At 45.8% G+C, this 19,677-nt stretch overlaps 2 protein-coding genes across 4 annotated transcripts in view; both read right to left on the bottom strand.

Moving 5' to 3' along the window:
• The window catches only part of LOC142466726 (uncharacterized), an 89,829-nt gene that overhangs the window by 46,491 nt on the left and 23,661 nt on the right, over positions 1-19,677 (bottom strand). The window lies entirely within an intron of this gene.
• On the bottom strand, positions 9,226-19,550 carry LOC142466728 (uncharacterized). 2 transcript variants are annotated; one of them, XR_012788202.1, is made up of 3 exons: positions 18,091-19,550; positions 12,110-14,409; positions 9,226-11,947 (listed from the first exon to the last, which is right to left on the bottom strand). XR_012788202.1 is itself a non-coding variant. In XM_075572067.1 (2 exons), exon 2 carries the CDS (start codon positions 14,300-14,302, stop codon positions 12,443-12,445), a length of 1,860 nt encoding a protein of 619 aa, XP_075428182.1. In that variant the 5' UTR covers positions 14,303-14,409; positions 18,091-19,550; the 3' UTR covers positions 9,226-12,442. The 2 variants fall into 2 exon arrangements, 1 of the variants encoding a protein (XP_075428182.1); XM_075572067.1 differs by having other exon boundaries at positions 9,226-14,409.

Here is a 19,677-nt window from a genome sequence, read left to right on the forward strand (position 1 = left end):
CTGTTCGAATCGTCTGAATTTGGGAGACGTGTTTTTTGTCTCTTAGTTTGTTGGCAAGTAGGGTATCTGGCCTGTTTGCTTTCTCAAAAAATTTCCGCTTAGACCATGTCAGCTCCTTTTCAGCACGGGAGGTCAGCAAGATATTAAGTTTGGTTTTAGTGTCTAGCAACTCCTTAAGGGTCATTGCATCTTTGTTATTTTTATGTCGAGCTGAGAGGACTGCCAATTCTTTTTGTAGCTGATTGATTTTTTTGTCCTTCTCCCTCTTTCGCCTGCTTGCAATCCTTATGAGCTCTCCTCTCAGAGTCGCCTTATGGGCTACCCATAGGGTAGCCTGCGAAGTCACACTTCCCATATTCTCTTGAAAATATTCCCTGATTCTATCCCCTACATTTTGTGCAATTGCGGGGATTTTTAGTAAAACTTCATTAAGTTTCCAGTTCGCTCCTGGTCTGTCTAGAATAAAATCGGAGCACCGCAGCTCTATCGGCGCGTGATCAGACCATGAAATATCATGGATGCCCGAGTGGGAGATCTGCGAAACCATTCTACTAGAGACAAAGAGATAGTCTATCCTACTATGGGGCCTATGCAGAGAGCAGCGCTATTTCGAAATTCGCCATTTTTTTGAGAAAATCGCGCAGAAAGCAGCAGAAAATGGCGAGTTCCGAAAAACGCGCCAATTTTTCTTTTCTATTTGTAAAACTCGCCTCGCGGCTGGCGAGAACCTCAATCTCGCCAGTTTTAAAAATATCCGTATGCAGAGAGGCGCGAACGGCATCTAGCGGCTGTTCGCGCCAATAAAATGGCGCGATTGTCTCCTTTTTGCCTCGCCAGAAAAAACTGGCAAGAAGCTGCCGCTCGCGGCCATTGCAAAGGGAAAAAAAAGGCGCGAATTTGTTTTTACACGTTTCTGAAGCGCGCATCTCGCCAATTTAAACTCGCCACACGCATCCATGTTAAACATAGCAGAATTCGCACTTTTGTGCATATGGAGAATAAAACTCTCCAAAAAAGCTACTTTTTAATAAATTCGCCAATTTTAAAATTCGCTGCTCTCTGCATAGGCCCCTATATCTGTCATGGGGATGGGAGTAGAATGTAAATTCTTTGTCCTGACGGTGTTGTTCCCTCCATATATCTAACAGGTTATTGGTTCTCAACCCTCTGTTCCAGGTTTGCCTGATCTTTGAGTTGGCTTTGCCACTCGGGGTGCATCTATCCATTGCTGGATCTAGTGTCTGATTAAAATCGCCCCCTAGTATTATGCACCCCTGCGCCATCTTCCGGAGGATGGAGAAGAACCTTTCCAGGAAGGCTTCTGTGCCTGTACTTGGTGCATAAACATTTGCCAGGGTGACCAGCTGACCTCTGATTTCGCCGTTTATAATCAAAAATCGGCCGTTGTAGTCTTTTTTGATGGTCTTAATCGCGAAGGGCAAACGGTTATGCAGTAGAATGGCAACTCCTCTTTTTTTTTTGTTGGCTGAGGCTGAGAACCAAGTCCTAAATCTATAGTCAATAAATGTTGGTGAACTAGTTTTGGAAAAATGGGTCTCTTGTAAGAGAATTATGTCGGGGTCTGTTTTCTTGTATGTTGCTATAGCTATCCTGCGCTTCCCCGGACTATTAAAGCCTTTCACATTGTGTGAAATGACAATGATGTCTTTATTCATGTGTGTATTTGCAAACCTTCTCTCTATTGCAGTCAGCCATCGGAGCCCTCGATGTCAGCGATGAGGGTCTTTCAATTCTTTCTGCAGCTTCGGACCGCCGTCTGAAAGCATAAGGGGGAATATATGTTCTATGTTGACTTTCTCTCTGAACACTTTGCGCGTAAGGGTGTTCCTTACTCCTATGCGGGAGTTCTTGGACCGAAATCCTCTCTGCCGAGACCTGTGGCTCTGGGGTGGGGATACAGAGGAAAACACATTGAGGGGACGTACATACACAGATAACATTTATTAAAACATTTAAGAACTGTCGGGTGAGTGGGCGAGAGCAAGCTCCCCCACTCTCCTTCGTTGCCTCACTTAGGCGTGCAGCCCTGGCGGAGTCTGGGATGGCCCTCCATCCCCCTCTCCCGTCTCGAATGGCTGGCCTAAGGGGGTCTTGCATGGGCCACACTCGGGGTTTTTCCCCTGCGCCCATGTGGAGACTCATGTTCAAGGTTTGCGTGAGGGGCAACCTCCCTCCCCCCCTCCCTTATTCATGTTGTCTACTATAGTAACTCCAACCTCGTACTTGTCTAAGATATTACTTTAACTCTTAACCCGTAAAATAACTTGTGGGGTGTAACTTAATACTTGTAACTGCCTGTCCCTTCTGACTGCTTATCTTCTAGACTGCTTGTCCCTGTTCTCTTAGTGTGGTATGTGCGGTGTAGCCTCTGGGTTCGGGTCTATTTTGGCCCTTAGCTAACCATCCCACATACCCGCTTGTGCCTCTTTAAACTGTGTAAGGGATCTGTGTGTTGAAGCCCTATCTGTCTCATGTGGGTGTAATGTGTGTGCTGGCAGGTCACTGTAGCCACTTTAGATGCATCAACATTTTATTAGTCTTTTCTTCTCCATGGGCTTTCTCTGCCGCCAGCCGTCACCAGGTGGGCCGCGTCCTGGGTCTTCTTTTGGTTGCGTCGCCCATCTCTCTTTCCCGCTGTCTTTTTGAATGTCCGGCTGTGTCCTTCCCTTCCCCGCTTCTCGCGAGATTTGTGCTTCTTCCGCCGCCGGTTGTCAGGGGTTTTCCTGTCTCCTTCACCTGCCCCCTCCAAGATGGCGTCCGCTCCATTTCCGGTGACGTCTTTCCGTTGGGCGCCATTTGCCCTGCATCCGCCCGCGTGAGAGGACGTCCCTTCACCTGTTCCCGCGGTGATGCGCCCTCTACTTCCGTGAAGACGCCTCGTGGTGGAGCTGCTTCTGTGGTGTCATGCGTTTCACAGCGGCCGGCCATTTTCCTGTCCAGGTAAGGTTTTACTTTTTGCAGGCTTGAGGACTTTCTGGGTCGACCTTTTCCTCTGCTTGTGGCGGCCCAGAACTTTGCGGACATGGCGTTAACGGCGGGCTTAGTGGTGTAATGTCTATCTTGGCAGTTTTGGTGATTGGTGACAAGCTCTTCATTTATTTATTTATTAACTCTTCGGGAAAACCGCTATCCCAACTTTAACTTTAACCCTGGTTTGGGGGTCTGACATTGACTTCAGACCTCAGCTGGGACTGTAGGCTCCCGGAGCGTTGTGGGCGAACCGGCTGTCCTCCATTCCGCTTCTTCTCCCCGTGCTTCCCTCCTGGGGCTTTTTGAGGGGCCGTCCCTCAGGCCTAGTTTACTGAGGAAGTCCTCTTTCTCCTCTATCTCCTTCATTGCAAAGACCCTCCCGTTCTTTATAACCAATAGGCCGAACGGAAAGGTCCAGCGATACCGGACAGCCCGGTCCCTCAGCAGCCTTGTGACGGGCTGCAGTGCCCTTCTCCTTGCCAATGTTATTGGGGATAGGTCTTGGTACAGTTGCAGCGTGGCCCCCTCAAATCTACAAGTGCCTTCCGCTCTGGTGCACTTAAAGACCGCGTCCCTGGTCTTGAAATAGTGCAGCCTGGCGATGACATCGCGTGGCTGCTCTGTTGCTGCAGGGCGGCTTCTGAGGGCTCTGTGGCAGCGATCCATGGCTCTTTCTGTTACGGGCAAGTCCGGCAAGAGAGTCTCCAGCCACCTGGCAGTGAATGCTTCCACATCGGTTATTGTCTCTGGGATGCCGCGAATTCTGATATTATTCCTGCGGTCCCTATTCTCTGCATCCTCTTGCCTCTCCATAATCTCCGATATCTGCGATTGCATGTACGCCGCTCTTTTGTCAGCTTTTTTAATTTGTTTATTAACGGTCACCATTTTGTCCTCGAGGGCCCCTGTACGCTCCCCCAAGCCCTGAACTTCTTTTTTTAAGTCTTCGAGCCCAGTGTATATCATGCTCTTCATATCCTGGTACAGTCGATCAAAGTCGCAGATACGAACCGGCATCTGCGTGGGCACATCTGGGTGGTCGTCTTCTGACTCTGAGCCTGCGTTTGATTCTGGCGCCATTACTGTATCTGCGTTCCGTGTAGTGGAGCGGCCCAGATATTTTCTCATATCCCCTTCCTTCTTCTTCTTGGGGTTGCCCGGGGCCATCACAGGAGTTGCTGCTGTGCTTTTATTATATTTTGGGCGTTTTTGGGTTGGTGGTTACTGCTATTTCAGCGTTGTTAGTGGAGGTGGGGAACGGAGCTCAACTACTATGCCTCCATTCACTTCAGCCTCGCGCATGCGCCTCCGTCCAGATCGCGTATTAAACGCGGTTTTCCATTCATCCCCTTCTCTTATACGAATGAGATTACAGGCCCCGCTTAAATGGAGTTTGGAGAAGATAGAGGCTCCTTGTAGACGGTCGAAAAGTTCAGAAATTAGGGAAAGAGGATATCGTTTTTTTACAGTGATTTTGTTGAGTCCGTGAAAATCGATACAGGGTCTTAGCGATCCATCCTTCTTCTTCATGAAGAAGAAGCCTGCCTCAGCAGGGGAGGTAGAATTGCGGATGAATCCTTTCTCCAAGTTTTCTTGGATGTAAGACGTCATAGCCTCAGTTTCAGGAACGGATAAAGGATATGACTTCGACTTCGGGAGGATGGTACCTGGAATTAAAACAATAGGACAATCGTAGGGACGATGGGGAGGCAGTACTTCAGCTTGTACTTTGTTGCAAACATCCAGGAACTCGTGATACATGGTCGGGAGAATCGACAGGTTGGAAGGTACGGAATCCAAACTGGCGAGCACAGCAGCAGGAAGAGTGGTAGGAACTGGCTCGGATGAGGAAGGCCATTGGATAGATAAAGCGCCGGTCCAATCAATGCGCGGATTGTGGAGCTGCAGCCAAGGCAATCCTAGAATAACCTGAACTGTAGGAGAATGGAAGATATCAAAAACTATTACCTCCTTATGACCATCCGCCGAGGTCAAAGTAAGAGGAATGGACTCCCAGATGATGAAGGCTGGCTGAAGCGGGCGTCCATCGATAGCTTCAAGACCAATGGGCACTTTTCTCTTGACCAAAGGAATTTGGTTCTCAGAGGCGAAGGTGTGATCCAAGAAGTTACGCCAGATGCGGAGTCAATGAAAGCTTTTACTTCTAATAGAAGGTCAGGGCCCGCCAGCGTTACAGGAAGCATGAATTTCTTTGGGAGATCCTTAGGGAGAGAGGGGCAAGAAGAGATTGTACCTAGTAAAAGCCCCTCTACCTTTACTGGGTGTTCCCGTTTCCCGGCTTTAGGGGACAGTTCTGGAGACGATGTTCTAGGGAACCCCAATAGAAACAGAGTCCCTTCTAACGACGTCGCATTCTCTCTGCAGCCTGAGGTTGTTGGCTACCGATTTGCATCGGTTCTTGAGCGTCCAATGCCAGGAAGGGCGAAGGGGAAGACCTGTGGGAGACAACCGAGGGAGGACGAGAACGGAAACAGTGTCGCTCGTGACGTTGATCCAAATGTATGCTGAGAGTAATCAGTTCGTCCAGAGAGGACGGCCGGGCGTGATTTGCGAGATCGTCTTTTAACGTGTCAGACAGACCGTGCCAGTATGCGGCGGCAAGTGCCTCGTCGTTCCATTGAGTTTCTGCGGCGAGAGTGCGGAACTCTATTGCTCACTTAGCAGCAGATTTTCGAGCCTGTGTGATATGAAATAAAGAAAAAGCGGCCGTATCCCGGCGTGCGGGATTGTCAAACACTTGTTGAAATTCATGCCTAAATTTAGGGTAATCTTGGGTTAATTCAGATTTGTGCTCCCAGAGGGGAGAAGCCCAAGCGAGGGCGTCGCTGGTGAGTAAGGCGTAAATGAAACGCCACCTTGGCACGGCCGGTAGGAAACAGAGAGGGGGACATTTCAAATTGAACCTCGCATTGGTTTAGGAATCCACGGCAAGCGAGAGGGTCCCCATCATACCGGTTGGGAGGTGGTCCAGAATTACCGTAGGTCACTGAGACAGGAGGTGACGGGGCCACTGGGGTTTCCTGGAGAGACAGATTAGCAAGTTGTTGTGAAACAGTGGTCAGTTGGTTACTGACAAATTGTAAATGTTCCAAAGAAACACCTTGACCCACCTGAGGGGGGGTCTGCATTTATTGGGCTCTGCATAATGTAACGCCTGTATGCCCGCAGACCTGGCCAGTCCCCAGTGCTGACGTGGGTAAGATTATAACACGCATCCACAGCAGTGAAGGCGTGCCCGGAGTGTGGTAGTGCGTTGCCGGGCCTGTTGAGAAAGGGTTAACATATACTTGCAAAGTCCAGGATATCAGAGTTTGGATAGTAATGTCCGTGTGCCAGAGTCCAGGGGCAATAGAGAGCAGGGTGGTGATGTCCGTAAGCCAGTTTCCAGGGATACGAGAAGGCAGCAAAGTCGTATCCGGATGCAGGGTTCAAGGGCAGGAGAAAGCAGGGTAATCCAATACAAAGCAGAGTTCAAGCCAGGGAGATCCAAAAATAAGCAAGGACAGGAACCAGCGCTGAATGAGACAGGAGAGCCAAGCATAGAGACTGCACAAACAGGGGTCACAAGAAGCTATGCAGAGCAATGAGTAAGAGGACACACAGGGGTTATAAAGGAGGGAACACCAATGGGAGAGAGAGGAGGAGCAGAAGGTTGAGTGAGAGGTTGCAGGGATAGGTCGGAAGGAGTGAGGGAGGAGACAGGTGAATCAGAGAGGGAAATGGCTTGTACACTATGGGAGGCGGAGCCAGAGCTCTGGGAAGGTCTACAACTGGAGCGTGTGCGCGCGCGCTCTGTAAAGGTTGGATGCGCGCGCACCGGGTGTGCCAGGAAGCACGCGGAGCGCCGCGGGGGCGCCCGGCAAGGAAGGAGAGGGAACAGGAGGAGCAGCTGAAGGAGGTAATGTGACAGAAGAGGGGATAGAGACGCCGCGAAGTGAGTGCCGCGGAGGGGATCAGGTGTTTGGGGATATGCACGCACCTTGCGGGGAACGCGCGTGACAGCTGGGGGCGCGTCAGGACACGCCGCAGAGGGACGGGTGCGGGAGGAGGAAGAGAGAGATGAACGAGAAGGCAAGGAGGAACGGCCAGAGGCAGGGGAAACAGAGGTGACGGGGACACATTGAGGAGCAGGAATCCCCTAGAACCGTCACACACTGTTAGTGTTAAAGTGGCAATATACCATTGGTTACACAGCGACCTACACTACCGACACACTTTATTGCAGCACGGCTAGCACCGCAAGCCGGGGGATGCCCCGGCGTGCTAGCCACACTCCCTCAGCGTGCCGCGCATCACCGATGCGCGGTCACGCGTCATCGGGTGCCTGCGCCCCCTGCACGCGCGTCCAGGGCTCCCCGAGGGAGCCCTGGTGTCCCGCGATGTGGGAACGGCGGCAGGGGGTTCCGGGGACCCGGCGGACCCGGCAGCGGGAGGGAGAGCGCCCCGATCGGAGGGCGCTCCTCCGCTGCTTCGGCGCGTGCCCGGCACCCTCCGGCGCGCGCCAGGTTACTGCTGCGGCCGAGAACGGGCAAATGCTCGAATAAACTCGGCCGCAGCTGTAGTATAGATTGAATACAGATGTTTCCAGTTGAGCTCAGCCAATGAGTTTGGAAGACTCGATACTTATACACAGCTGAGATATACAAGCACCACTCCTGATGAAACCGGCAAGCCCAGTGAAACGCGTTGAGTGACAAGAGACACGTAGGACGTGACGTAATTCGCAATCCTGCCCGAGACCAGACCAGAACACTCTGCGGAAGTGCGGGAAGGAGCGGTGAAGACTGAGCAGAGGGCAGAGAGAACGCCCAGAGATCCGGATCGGTCGCAGCTCCATTTGATTGTTCATTTTTTGTTTCAATTTTTTTTATTAGTTTGCTTACATGTCATCAGTTTACATTTTTGACCGTATCACAGTTTGTGTATCTCCATTTACATTTCTGTGATATTCCTCTTAACATAACAACAATTTTTTGTATCTGTAAATCTTTATACATTATTTCGTATTGGGTTAAATGTATTCCCTTAGTTATCTCATCTTTGGGTTTAGTCTTACTTTATGATAAAGGATAGGACAAGACTAGGGATAGAAAAGAGAGGTTCAGATGGAAGATGTTGGGTGGGGGGGGAGAGGCAGAGGGGGGGATTGAGGCCCATGTGAACTAAGCCCCGACAGTTGATCGTCTATCTTCAGGGTAGAGAACATAGGTCCCAAACTTTATGATATTCCTCTAATTTTTGGTTGAGCTGGGCTGTTAGTCGTTCCATTAATTTAATCGCGTTCAACCTTTTAATTACTGTCTGCTTAGACGGCACATTTATATCCTTCCAGGCAGCTGCTATTAAGCATCTAGCAGCAGTGAGAATAAAAGAAATCATCTTCCTCATTGGGGTGGGTGCCTCTTCAACGGGCTTGGATAACAAGTATATCAGAGGATCCAGACGGATTCTTGCCCCCGACATTTCGAATAGCATATTTTGGATACGTAGCCAAAACTTTTGTATCTGTGGACAAGTCCACCATATGTGAACCATATCTCCTCTCAGGCGCACCCCCTCCAACATAAATTCGGTGTGCCTGGGAAGATCTGGCTCAGCCTACTCGGGGTTAAGTACCATTGGAATAGAATTTTGTATATATTCTCTTTCGTCGTTGTGCAAATTGAGGTTTTGGCTGCCGATTCCCAGATATCCTCCCAGTCTTCCCTATCTATCTCTATATTGAGGTCTTCAGCCCATTTCAGCATATAATTATGATTTTGGGGGGGTTGTTTTTTAAGTTAGTTCAGTGTATATTCTCGAGATCAGTCCCTTCTGGTATATACCTGTTTTACATAATCTTTCAAATTTTGTTAAATTCGGAAAGCTCTTGTTCTGCGATATTGTTAGCAGAAAGTGTCTGATCTGAAGGAAGCTAAAAATTTGAATGCAAAGGTGATTAGCTGTCATGCGCTCTGGCTGGCGCTGAATAGTTGAACACACTTAGAAAGTGTGAAAGGCTGAAGGTAAGGCACAGGGAGTGTGAGGGGACCACGAGGGAGGTCGGGGCTCAGGGGCAAAGACGGCAATCGTACCCCTGTCAGCTCATCCGCCCTGGGTCCTGCTGCTCCTCAATAACCAGTCCCACAGCGTGCATCCGGCAATGTAGAGGTGTAGAAATGAAGGGGAGAATCCGGTGCGACAGCAAGCAGCCAAATGACGTAATATCCAGGGTTTGAAAACAGTAGCTTTATTGAACACACACAGGTAGAACAGCGCAGGCTGCAGCACAGCCTCCTCCTCTACGCGTTTCACGCTATACTGGCGCTTCGTCTAGGAGTGAGGAGAGTGCCTGCAAGCCCAACATTTAAACCCCGCGAACAGGGACTTAATTAAAACTGTTACAGCTGTGGACCTCCAGAGAAGACAGGTCTATCTCAGTGATCGCATAATAGACATATAGTGACCACATGAGTTAAATAATACTCTATTTATCCTATATTACATTCAAGGAATGAATTTAAGAAATCTTTGGATGGTACTGTTTGCTGAAAACACAAATGAGAATAAAAAACACATAAAGAGTTAATAAATGTTGCAACATTGATGGGATCATATGAAACACGGTCTTTGAATATTTGTACTCTTAACATTGTGTGGTACTCTTTTACATAAGACTTCTAATGAATCACAGATCCCTGATGGATAAGAAAGGGGAAAGGACAGGGTAGAACGGGGGGGGGGGGGCGGTGAAGAGAGGAAGGAAAGGGGGGAGAAGGAAGGGGGAGGGGGGGGGGAGGGGGGGAGGGAGGGGAAGGGAGAGGGAGGGGGGTGGGAGGGAAGGATGGGGGGAGGGGAAGGGGAAAGGAAAGGGGGGGGGAGTGGGGAAGGGGGGGGGAAAGAGGAGGGAAGAAAGGAGAAAGAAGAAAGGATGGAAGGGGCCAAGGAGAGCAGAAGTATTCATAACATAATAAACAGTATAGTATGTATAAATATACAATATATAAATAACTTAGAAAAATGCAATCATAAAAAACATCTGAGATCCCAATCAACATTCAGTCCATTGGGCTGCAGCGTATTAAGAGTAAAAATCTAGTGTGCTTCTCTTTGGTGGAGGATTTTAATCCTATCTCCACCCCGTATAGGTAGAGCAATTTGTTCTATTGCCACACACTGGATTGACCCTGCACAGCCCAATGGACATGAATTAAGATGTCTGGACACAGGATGTAACATGTCATGATTACGGATCAGTCTAAGATGCTCTAAGATCCTAATCTTAAGCATGCGACTTGTTAGGCCGACGTACTGTTTAGTACAGCGGCAAGTCAATAGATAGATCACATAATCAGATCGACATGAGATAAAAGATTGTATCTTAAATCTACGTGGCCCATCTGAATTGGAGAAATGGGTAGCTTGCAGCATGTTTGGACAAATTTTACATCTCCCACATTTATATGAACCAATTAATTTGGGAAAGAACGACCTAGCGGACTGAATGGGTTTAAGCACACTAGGTGACAGTTTATTGCCCAATGTAGGAGCCTTACAGAACACAACTCGTGGACCTGTACTGACGATTTTAGATAACAGGGGATCTAGTGTCAAGGTACCCCAATGTTTGTTAATAATAGATTTGATAGCAAGGGCTTGGTCGCTATAACCTGTGATAAAGAAAGGAACATCTGATCTATCAACTGATCTGGATTTAGTTGGGGTCATGGAAATTAAGGAATCTCTTTCAGTATCTAGAGCTATCTTATTGATATGATAGTTATGTGTGAACTTCAAGTTCAGTTGATTATCTTACAGGTAGTCAAAGAATTTGAGCAACTCCCCTTCACCCCCACTCCAGACCATCAACAGGTCATCAATATAGCGTTTGTAAAACGCTATATTGTGCCTAAAGGGATTATTATCTCCAAACACGTGGGAGGCCTCCCACCAACCCATAAAAAGTTGGCATAGGATGGGGCGAAGGATGTCCCCATGGCAGTCCCACGTGTTTGGAGATAAAATTGCTTATTGAATGTGAAATAATTATGTGTGAGGGAAAAACGGATACTATCCAAAATGAAAACGATATGTGCCGGGGATAAATGTATGATCACTGTCTGAGGTTCGCGATTGGGTCCTGTCTTTGGATGTTTTGAGAATAGATTTATTTGAACTAGCTTTTTTCACATTATAATTCTTAGATTTGTTAAAATTGCCTTTGGTCTTAGATGTTGCTTTCTGCCAAACATAAACTTGTTTAGCCTCGTAATCAGCTTTTTCACGTTCAAACTTAGTCTGCTTAGTGATAGTTATAATGTTCTCTTGCTTCTTAATTTTATTGGCTAGATTGGCATCTAAATCTTTAAATCCATCAATGTGTGAAAAAGCCTTGAGTTTGGTCTTTAAATCATTCACTTGTTTGGCCACAGATTTCTTTTCCAACATTTTATGTTGGATAATGAGGTCCATATGTTTAAATGAACATTCATCCAAAATCATGCACCATTTACGTTCAAAACCATCTTTGTCAAACCCAAATGATGGTGCTTTAGTAAGGCGTAACCCTCTTGGTATACGCCTGACTCTATTATAATTTTCAATGGTTGTAATTTCCCACCAAATTCTTTCGTCATGCAGCAAGTATTTCTCCAATCTAGTGACTTGCATTTTTAAATCTGCTGCATCTTCACAATAAATTTCTGAAGATTCATTGAAAATGGCTTCTGCTCTGAGTGCCCGTTGAGAAGTGTTGCAACAGCTAAAAACAGTGTCTATGTGGCTGGCAGAATCCAGATCCATGGTGCAGCCTGCTGTGTGTGTGTGTGTGTATAACAGTAAATAGGGACAACTTCCAGATAAGCCAATAGATAATCAAGGCTGATGGATACGGTCCCTTTAATTGTCTTGTGTGTTAACAGAGGAAATCATAAATGATCAGTGGATAGCCGAGCTGCTGACAGAAGAAAAATCCAAAGGTTATTAGCTGTCATGCGCTCTGGCTGGCGCTGAATAGTTGAACACACTTAGAAAGTGTGAAAGGCTGAAGGTAAGGCACAGGGAGTGTGAGGAGACCACGAGGGAGGTCGGGGCTCAGGGGCAAAGACGGCAATCTTACCCGTTAGCTCATCCGTCCTGAGGCTTCTCAATAACCAGTCCCACAGCGTGCATCCGGCAATGTAGACGTGTAGAAATGAAGGGGAGAATCCGGTGCGACAGCAAGAAGCCAAATGACGTCAGATCCAGGGTTTGAACACACACTAAGTATATTAGGGTTGAGTGGTGAGCTTTATTGTTATCTGTAATCATGCAACATGACCTGGGTAAGCCCAGGAATACATCCCGTGAAATGTTCGAATAACGGCCGTTTCATCTGTATGGGAGCGTCGTAGTCACTGGTTATCCCTAAACATGCCTGGATTTAGAGATGGGTCTGTCCTCTTGTGTTTCCTCAGGCTGGATAAATCACTAAATCTCTTCCCACATTCCATACATGCGGTTTCTCCCCTGTGTGTGTCCACTTATGTTTCCTCAGGCTGCATGACTGCCTAAATCCCTTCCCACATTCCCCACATACATGCGGTCTCTCTCCTGTGTGTGTCCTCTTGTGTCTCTTCAGTTGGGATAAGTCACAAAATCCCTTCCCACATTCCCCACATATATGCGGTCTCTCCACTGTGTGTGTCCTCTTGTGTGAATCCAGGCTGGATAACTGACAAAATCCCTTCCCACATTCCCCACATACATGCGGTCTCTCCCCTGTGTGTGTCCTCTTGTGTGTTTTCAGGTTGGATAAGATACTAAATCCCTTCCCACATTCCCCACATACATATGGTCTCTCCCCTGTGTGTGTCCTCTTGTGTGTGTTAAGGTGGGATAACTGACTAAATCCCTTCCCACATTCCTCACATACATGCGGTCTCTCCCCTGTGTGTGTCATCTTGTGTATGTCCAGCTTGCGTGACACACTAAATCCCTTCCCACATTCCCCACATACATGCGGTCTCTCCCCTGTGTGTGTCATCTTGTGTATGTTCAGGTTAGATGACCTACTAAATCCCTTCCCACATTCTCCACATACATGCAGTCTCTCCCCTGTGTGTGTCCTCATGTGTATGTTCAGGCTGGATGACACACTAAATCCCTTCCCACATTCCCCACATACATGCGGTCTCTCCCCTGTGTGTGTCCTCATGTGTTTGTCCAGGGTGGATGACACACTAAATCCCTTCCCACATTCCCCACATACATGCGGTCTCTCACCTGTGTGTGTCCTCTTGTGTATGTTCAGGTGGAATAAATGACTAAATCCCTTCCCACATTCCCCACATAAATGCATTCTCTCCCCTGTGTGTGTCCTCTTGTGTGTGTTCAGGCTGGATAACTGACCAAATCCCTTCCCACATTCCCCACATACATGCTGTCTCTCCCCTGTGTGTGTCCTCTTGTGCATGTTCAGATAGGATAACTGACTAAATCCCTTTCCACATTCCCCACATACATGTCTCTCCCCTGTGTGTGTCCTCTTGTGTCTCTTCAGTTGGGATAAGTCACCAAATCCCTTCCCACATTCCCCACATACATGCATTCTCTCCCCTGTGTGTGTCCTCTTGTGAGTGTTCAGGCTGGATAACTGACCAAATCCCTTCCCACATTCCCCACATACATGCTGTCTCTCCCCTGTATGTGTCCTCTTGTGCATGTTCAGATAGGATAACCGACTAAATCCCTTCCCACATTCCCCACATACATACGGTCTCTCCCCTGTGTGTGTCCTCTTGTGTGTGTTCAGGCAGTATAACTGACTAAATCCCTTTCCACATTCCCCACATACATACGGTCTCTCCCCTGTGTGTGTACTCTTGTGTCTCTTCAGTTGGGATAAGTCACAAAATCCCTTCCCACATTCCCCACATACATGCGGTCTCTCCACTGTGTGTGTCCTCTTGTGCGTGTTCAGATAGGATAACCGACTAAATCCCTTCCCACATTCCCCACATACATACGGTCTCTCCCCTGTGTGTGTCCTCTTGTGTATGTTCAGGCAGTATAACTGACTAAATCCCTTCCCACATTTCCCACATACATGCGGTCTCTCCCCGGTCTGTGTTGTCTTCTGTGCATTTTGGTCTGATAAAGTCAGACTCTTCCCACGTTCTCCAAGATCTTTTCCTGTGGCAGCAGCTAATATATATCTTTTGGAATGAGAAGCAGTTACATTGTTTATTAATTGCCTTGACTGGTTGAAAGATGCATTTTCTGTCATATTTATTGGAATGTTGCAAGATTGTTCTGTCCTCATCTTTTCCATATTCTCATTTGGGTGTTTGAACTTCAGATTTTTGAGGAGGTAATCCTGACTGCTAAAAGCAACCTTGCAGTGTTGGCATGGGTGGATTATTGGTGCTTGTCTTTGTACTAGACGAGACAAAAAAGTCACTGTTACACAAACTGTCTTACAAAAGTCATGCAGGAGAGGCAAGTTGGCGTAGCACAAAAAGTTCAGGATGAAAGTAAACTGTTGCTGTACATTGTAAGAATGAAGGTTTAGCACAACATGTGCAGCATTAGGGCCGGGAGAGTAGCTATAGTGGATCATACATTTAAAGTGGATCATATTAATTAATTATTTAAAAGGAAATCTCACAAGCTGCAAAACACCAATTAAAGTGGAAGAAATTTTTTCAAATGCTTTGATAGATAGTAAGTCGATAATTTCAGTTGTGAAGGTATAATTACAAAATGTTTGTACCATGAATAGAATACATGTCTCATTAGGAGCTCACATATCTGGGTGTTCCCGTTACAGCATCATGTACCAGGTCTCTAATAGTTATAGGATGACCCAACTTTATGCACAATCTCCATTGTTACATCAGGAACCAAATGCACAATTATTGTATTTGAACATATATACATATACAATGGTGGTGGGACAATGCAAACACAAAACGATGCAAAATCATGGAATGTGATTCCCTCCCTTTAAGGTGACATCGCAGCACCCAATAAAGGGCATTCATCACATGGTACATCTACCAACACCCTTTATTACCTTAGCGGTTAGCCACTGAGAGAGGTTATTAATGTATTTTAATATAATTGATGTATTTATTTATTACTGGTTTACCATTTAATTGCCAATGTGGATATCTGGGCCCCTCATTGAGAGGGCCTAGTTAACCACAGTGATGATCAATGGTTTTATATGTAAAACGTATTTTGAATGTTCTTTTTTTGTTTTATTTTAAACGTGTATATATTTTTTGCTAATATTTAAAATCACATTTGTATAATAGGAAAATTGGGCATTAGTCTAGAAGAGGGGCGAAGGTAGGGGATGTGGGTGATGACGGTAGTTGCCCTGGGGAGGGTGGTTAGGCTTCCCGTGGGGGTGGGGGGAGGTGTGGTGAGAGGGGTGAACCCCTTAATTATCTTAGCGACTAGAATGGCAATGCTTTACTGGCCACTAACGGGGTCAACAGGGTTAGGTAATGTTTATTTAAAATAAAGTATTAACCCCTTTGGTGCCTGTGGTATACCTTGGAACCACGGGCATGAAACGGGTTAGTGTTATTTTGATCATAGGTTTCTGCAATAATAGACATTACAGAAGCCTATGATAGAAACATTAACCCAATGCGGTAACACATTATTAATGGTCGCGTTAATTCCCATATCGCGAGAGTGGCCCAAATATCGCACCCAGTAAATAATTACCACAATCTTGATATATACCACCTTAAAATTGTGGTAATAACACCCGTTAGTTTATTATTTCCCCGGGTGCGATATTAACTCCACTTTAACAGAATTTGATGCATCTGAGCTGTAGTGTTTAGTTTATGCCTTCGGGACAAACCAATAACTAACCATGCTTTACTAGCCACAAAGTTGGCAAAAGGGGGTATATAGTGTAATGTCATGTTTATATTATCCCCTGTGTGACACAAGGTGGTAGGAAAAAATAGGCACTAGTACCCAGGAAACAAGGGAAATAAATGATATCCAAGAGAGCGTGTACCCATAAAACTGATGAAATTTAATGGATCATCCAAAAAACAGCTACATCACGGGATATGCAGACCCCCACCAATGCATTTCGAGCGTAAGCTCTTTCTCGCGGGAACTTTCATTGAACTTTATATATATTTTTTTTTGTTGATTGGCTTTTTTTGCAGAGCACCACACATTTTTTCTTTTCCATTATCCCGTGTGGTCAGCTAGTCATGGAAACCGATAACTAGTTGACCAGTGGACTACTAAGGGGTTAATATGTACTGTAATGTATTTTAACAACTATTTTATCATCTATTCCATGTTGGTTTAGCTCATCTTGCCTATGTATATAATGGGCAATATATTGGTCATATATAATGGGCAGTATATTGGTCATTATATACATAGAAAAGACAGAGCTAACGCCAGCCTGCAGCAGGTGATAAAATATTTGCGGTATTTCTGCCATTTATTCCGTTCCGATAAATATATAATATTCTTTTCTTGGGGTTGAGGAGGAGCGCTGGATCTCGTGATATGTAAAAGAATATAAATATATATAGTGCAGATGGTAATTCACTGCTTTAAAACGATGTAAAACATAAGAAATGGACTCACAAAAATCGTATAAAATCACTGCATGTCAGAGATCCTTCTCTCTCTGACTGGAGCCCTTTATGTTACTGGAGTCTGTATCCTCTCAGTGAAGTGGGTGATATGAAAATAAAGAAAACCACAAATAGTGCAAATAGTATGAACTATACAAATGTATTATGCACAGGTTATCAGGAAACTCACATTTTCCATTATAAGATTGGGTGGTGGAGAGAACCGCCGATAGAAGCAGGCTGCTGTTCGGTGCTTCACTTTCCCCTCACAGTGTAGTTCAATGCCAATCTATGCCGTCGCGTCACTTCCGGTTTCGCGTCACGGGTGAGGGCGGGAAGCCAGAATGGGAGTAATCTTAGCAGTAGTTTGCCAGTCCTTCCAGGCGCAGAATCTCTCTAACTCTACGCGTTTCGCAACAGCTTCGTCAGGAGTACTGGTACTCCTGACGAAGCTGTTGCGAAACGCGTAGAGTTAGAGAGATTCTGCGCCTGGAAGGACTGGCAAACTACTGCTAAGATTACTCCCATTCTGGCTTCCCGCCCTCACCCGTGACGCGAAACCGGAAGTGACGCGACGGCATAGATTGGCATTGAACTACACTGTGAGGGGAAAGTGAAGCACCGAACAGCAGCCTGCTTCTATCGGCGGTTCTCTCCACCACCCAATCTTATAATGGAAAATGTGAGTTTCCTGATAACCTGTGCATAATACATTTGTATAGTTCATACTATTTGCACTATTTGTGGTTTTCTTTATTTTCATATCACCCACTTCACTGAGAGGATACAGACTCCAGTAACATAAAGGGCTCCAGTCAGAGAGAGAAGGATCTCTGACATGCAGTGATTTTATACGATTTTTGTGAGTTCATTTCTTATGTTTTACATCGTTTTAAAGCAGTGAATTACCATCTGCACTATATATATTTATATTCTTTTACATATCACGAGATCCAGCGCTCCTCCTCAACCCCAAGAAAAGAATACTTCACATCCTGGGATTAGGAATGATCCCATCAGAGGAAGTTGAGCTGCTGTTGTACACTGTTTTTATTTTTTACACTATATGGTGATAGGTTAATTGTGTGTACTTAAGGTGTGTCACTTATCACACTAATTACTATATTGTTTAGGAAGCGCCCAGTCCATCCACTTCCCCCACTCCCTCACCCACTGTTACCTAAATATATAATATGCCTGTTTTGTATCGGATCTGATGCTTTTAACGGGTCCGATAAAAAGTGCTTTCTTTTTGGCCCTACAACGCTGATTCATTGCACGATAATAAGGCACTTCTTTTATGGGCAGTAATATGGCATTTTTGGTTACCACAGCTTGATGTATCTGGCCCTTTGACTCAAGTCAGGTTTAGTGATATTAAGTTCTAGTTGACCTGTAATGGTGTATGCAGATCTATCACTATTTGCAATTCTACATCAGTAATAAGATACTAGAGATGTAAAAACCAAGTAACACACATATTCCTGATTACCTTGTGCTGGCGCGTTACTTTTCCACAACGTACCCCCTTGATACTAAACTCTTTCCCATATTCATCTCCATACCAGGAGCTGTGTGTGTGTGGGGGGAGGTCTGTGCAGGTTCTGTAGTAAATTTTTCTGTGGTACTGGAACGCCACAAGGTTCTGTTTTTCCTCGTTTCTCACACAATTTACAAATCTAAAATTAGGACAGTTAGTGAGGTCTCAAAGTAATGTCTATTTTATAAAGGAAGAGCTGAAAAAAGATACAAGTTGTTTATAATGTGACTTGTCTTTTCTTTCTTTTCTACAGTTTTTGAGGTGAACAGAAGTTAATGGAGAGCAATGTATATACGATGGCTCACTTGTATGTACCCACAGTTTGATTAGAATGGGAGCCACAGGCCACACCAGTGACTACTTTCTTATTATTTAAAAAAAAAAAATTTGTTGTAATTAAAAAGTCCCCAACAAGATGACACAAGTGACACAAAGGTGAGTTTCTTCCGGTGGAACTAAACAGAAAGTGGGGTTGTTGTAACAAGGTGTTGTAGTAGGAATGTGTTCCATTAGCAACCTGAGCTTATATCATGCCCTGGACTGATTTGGAAACTGGACTATAGAAAAAGCCTTGAGCCACAGTCTAATGAGGAAACAATGTCGGTTTAGGCTTGAAACTCCCCACCCCCCACCTCGCAAGCATCCCATTACTCCACATAGACCACAGATCTTACCCGTGCACGCGCCACCAGACGCTCGTGCAGCAGTGACCACTGGGGCTGTAGCCTAGACTACATATGGGCCGCAATGGTGCTGAACAAGGCTGTGAGAAGACAGGAGTGAGGGGAGAGGTGCAAAGAGCTGCTGTGATCACATGCTCATTGCCATTTACTTGAGTGGCTGTTAAAGTGCAATTGAGGCTATTGCACTTTAGAGACTCTGGTAAACAGAGGAGGCAAAGTGGATAAGAAAAAATAACCCCCTGCAGATCAGTACCTGGGAGGCAAATAAAGGGAGTGGGAGGAAGGGTGATACAGAACACAAACCGCAATAGAAACACAGTAAGAGAAACCATGTGAGACGGGTAACTCTTCTCCTGAGGGGATAAGGGGAAATAATTTGACAAGCTGTTTGGGGGATAAATAAAATGAATATTTCTGTTTCTTCAGTAGTTTTGGGAGGTTTTGCAAGGATTTGGAAAGACAATAAGTGAAGGTTATTGTCACAGAGTAATAGTCTGGAGAATATAGATGTGGTATTAACACCCCAGTAAACTAGGTAAAGTAGTGTACTGTAGGTGAGAGCAACCAAAGTTATCCATAATGTCAACAGCTGCCTCTGGGTAAATAAGGCTTTGAAAAGTGTGGCCCTGCGTTCCTAAGACGAGGAAAGACTTGTGTGGGGTGAGAGGAAAAGGAGTGCTTAGGATAGCTAGCAAGGAGAAAAGGCTGATTGTACAAACTCTTATGGGTTTGTAATCTCAGGATTTATTTAAACTGAAGCAGAGTAGGAAAGTTGTATTTAAAGGGGAAGTCCCTCCTAGGAAGAACGTGAACAACAACAATGGCATATTTAATAGGTTAAATGTAGCAAATTATC

This window comes from Ascaphus truei, chromosome 15 (genome assembly GCF_040206685.1).
Source record: "Ascaphus truei isolate aAscTru1 chromosome 15, aAscTru1.hap1, whole genome shotgun sequence".
Lineage (NCBI taxonomy): Eukaryota > Metazoa > Chordata > Amphibia > Anura > Ascaphidae > Ascaphus > Ascaphus truei.

What these genes read in the sequence shown, in the direction of transcription:
- LOC142466728 (XM_075572067.1), bottom strand. Translation starts at nt 14,302, where the DNA reads ATGGAAAAGATGAGGACAGAACAATCTTGCAACATTCCAATAAATATG.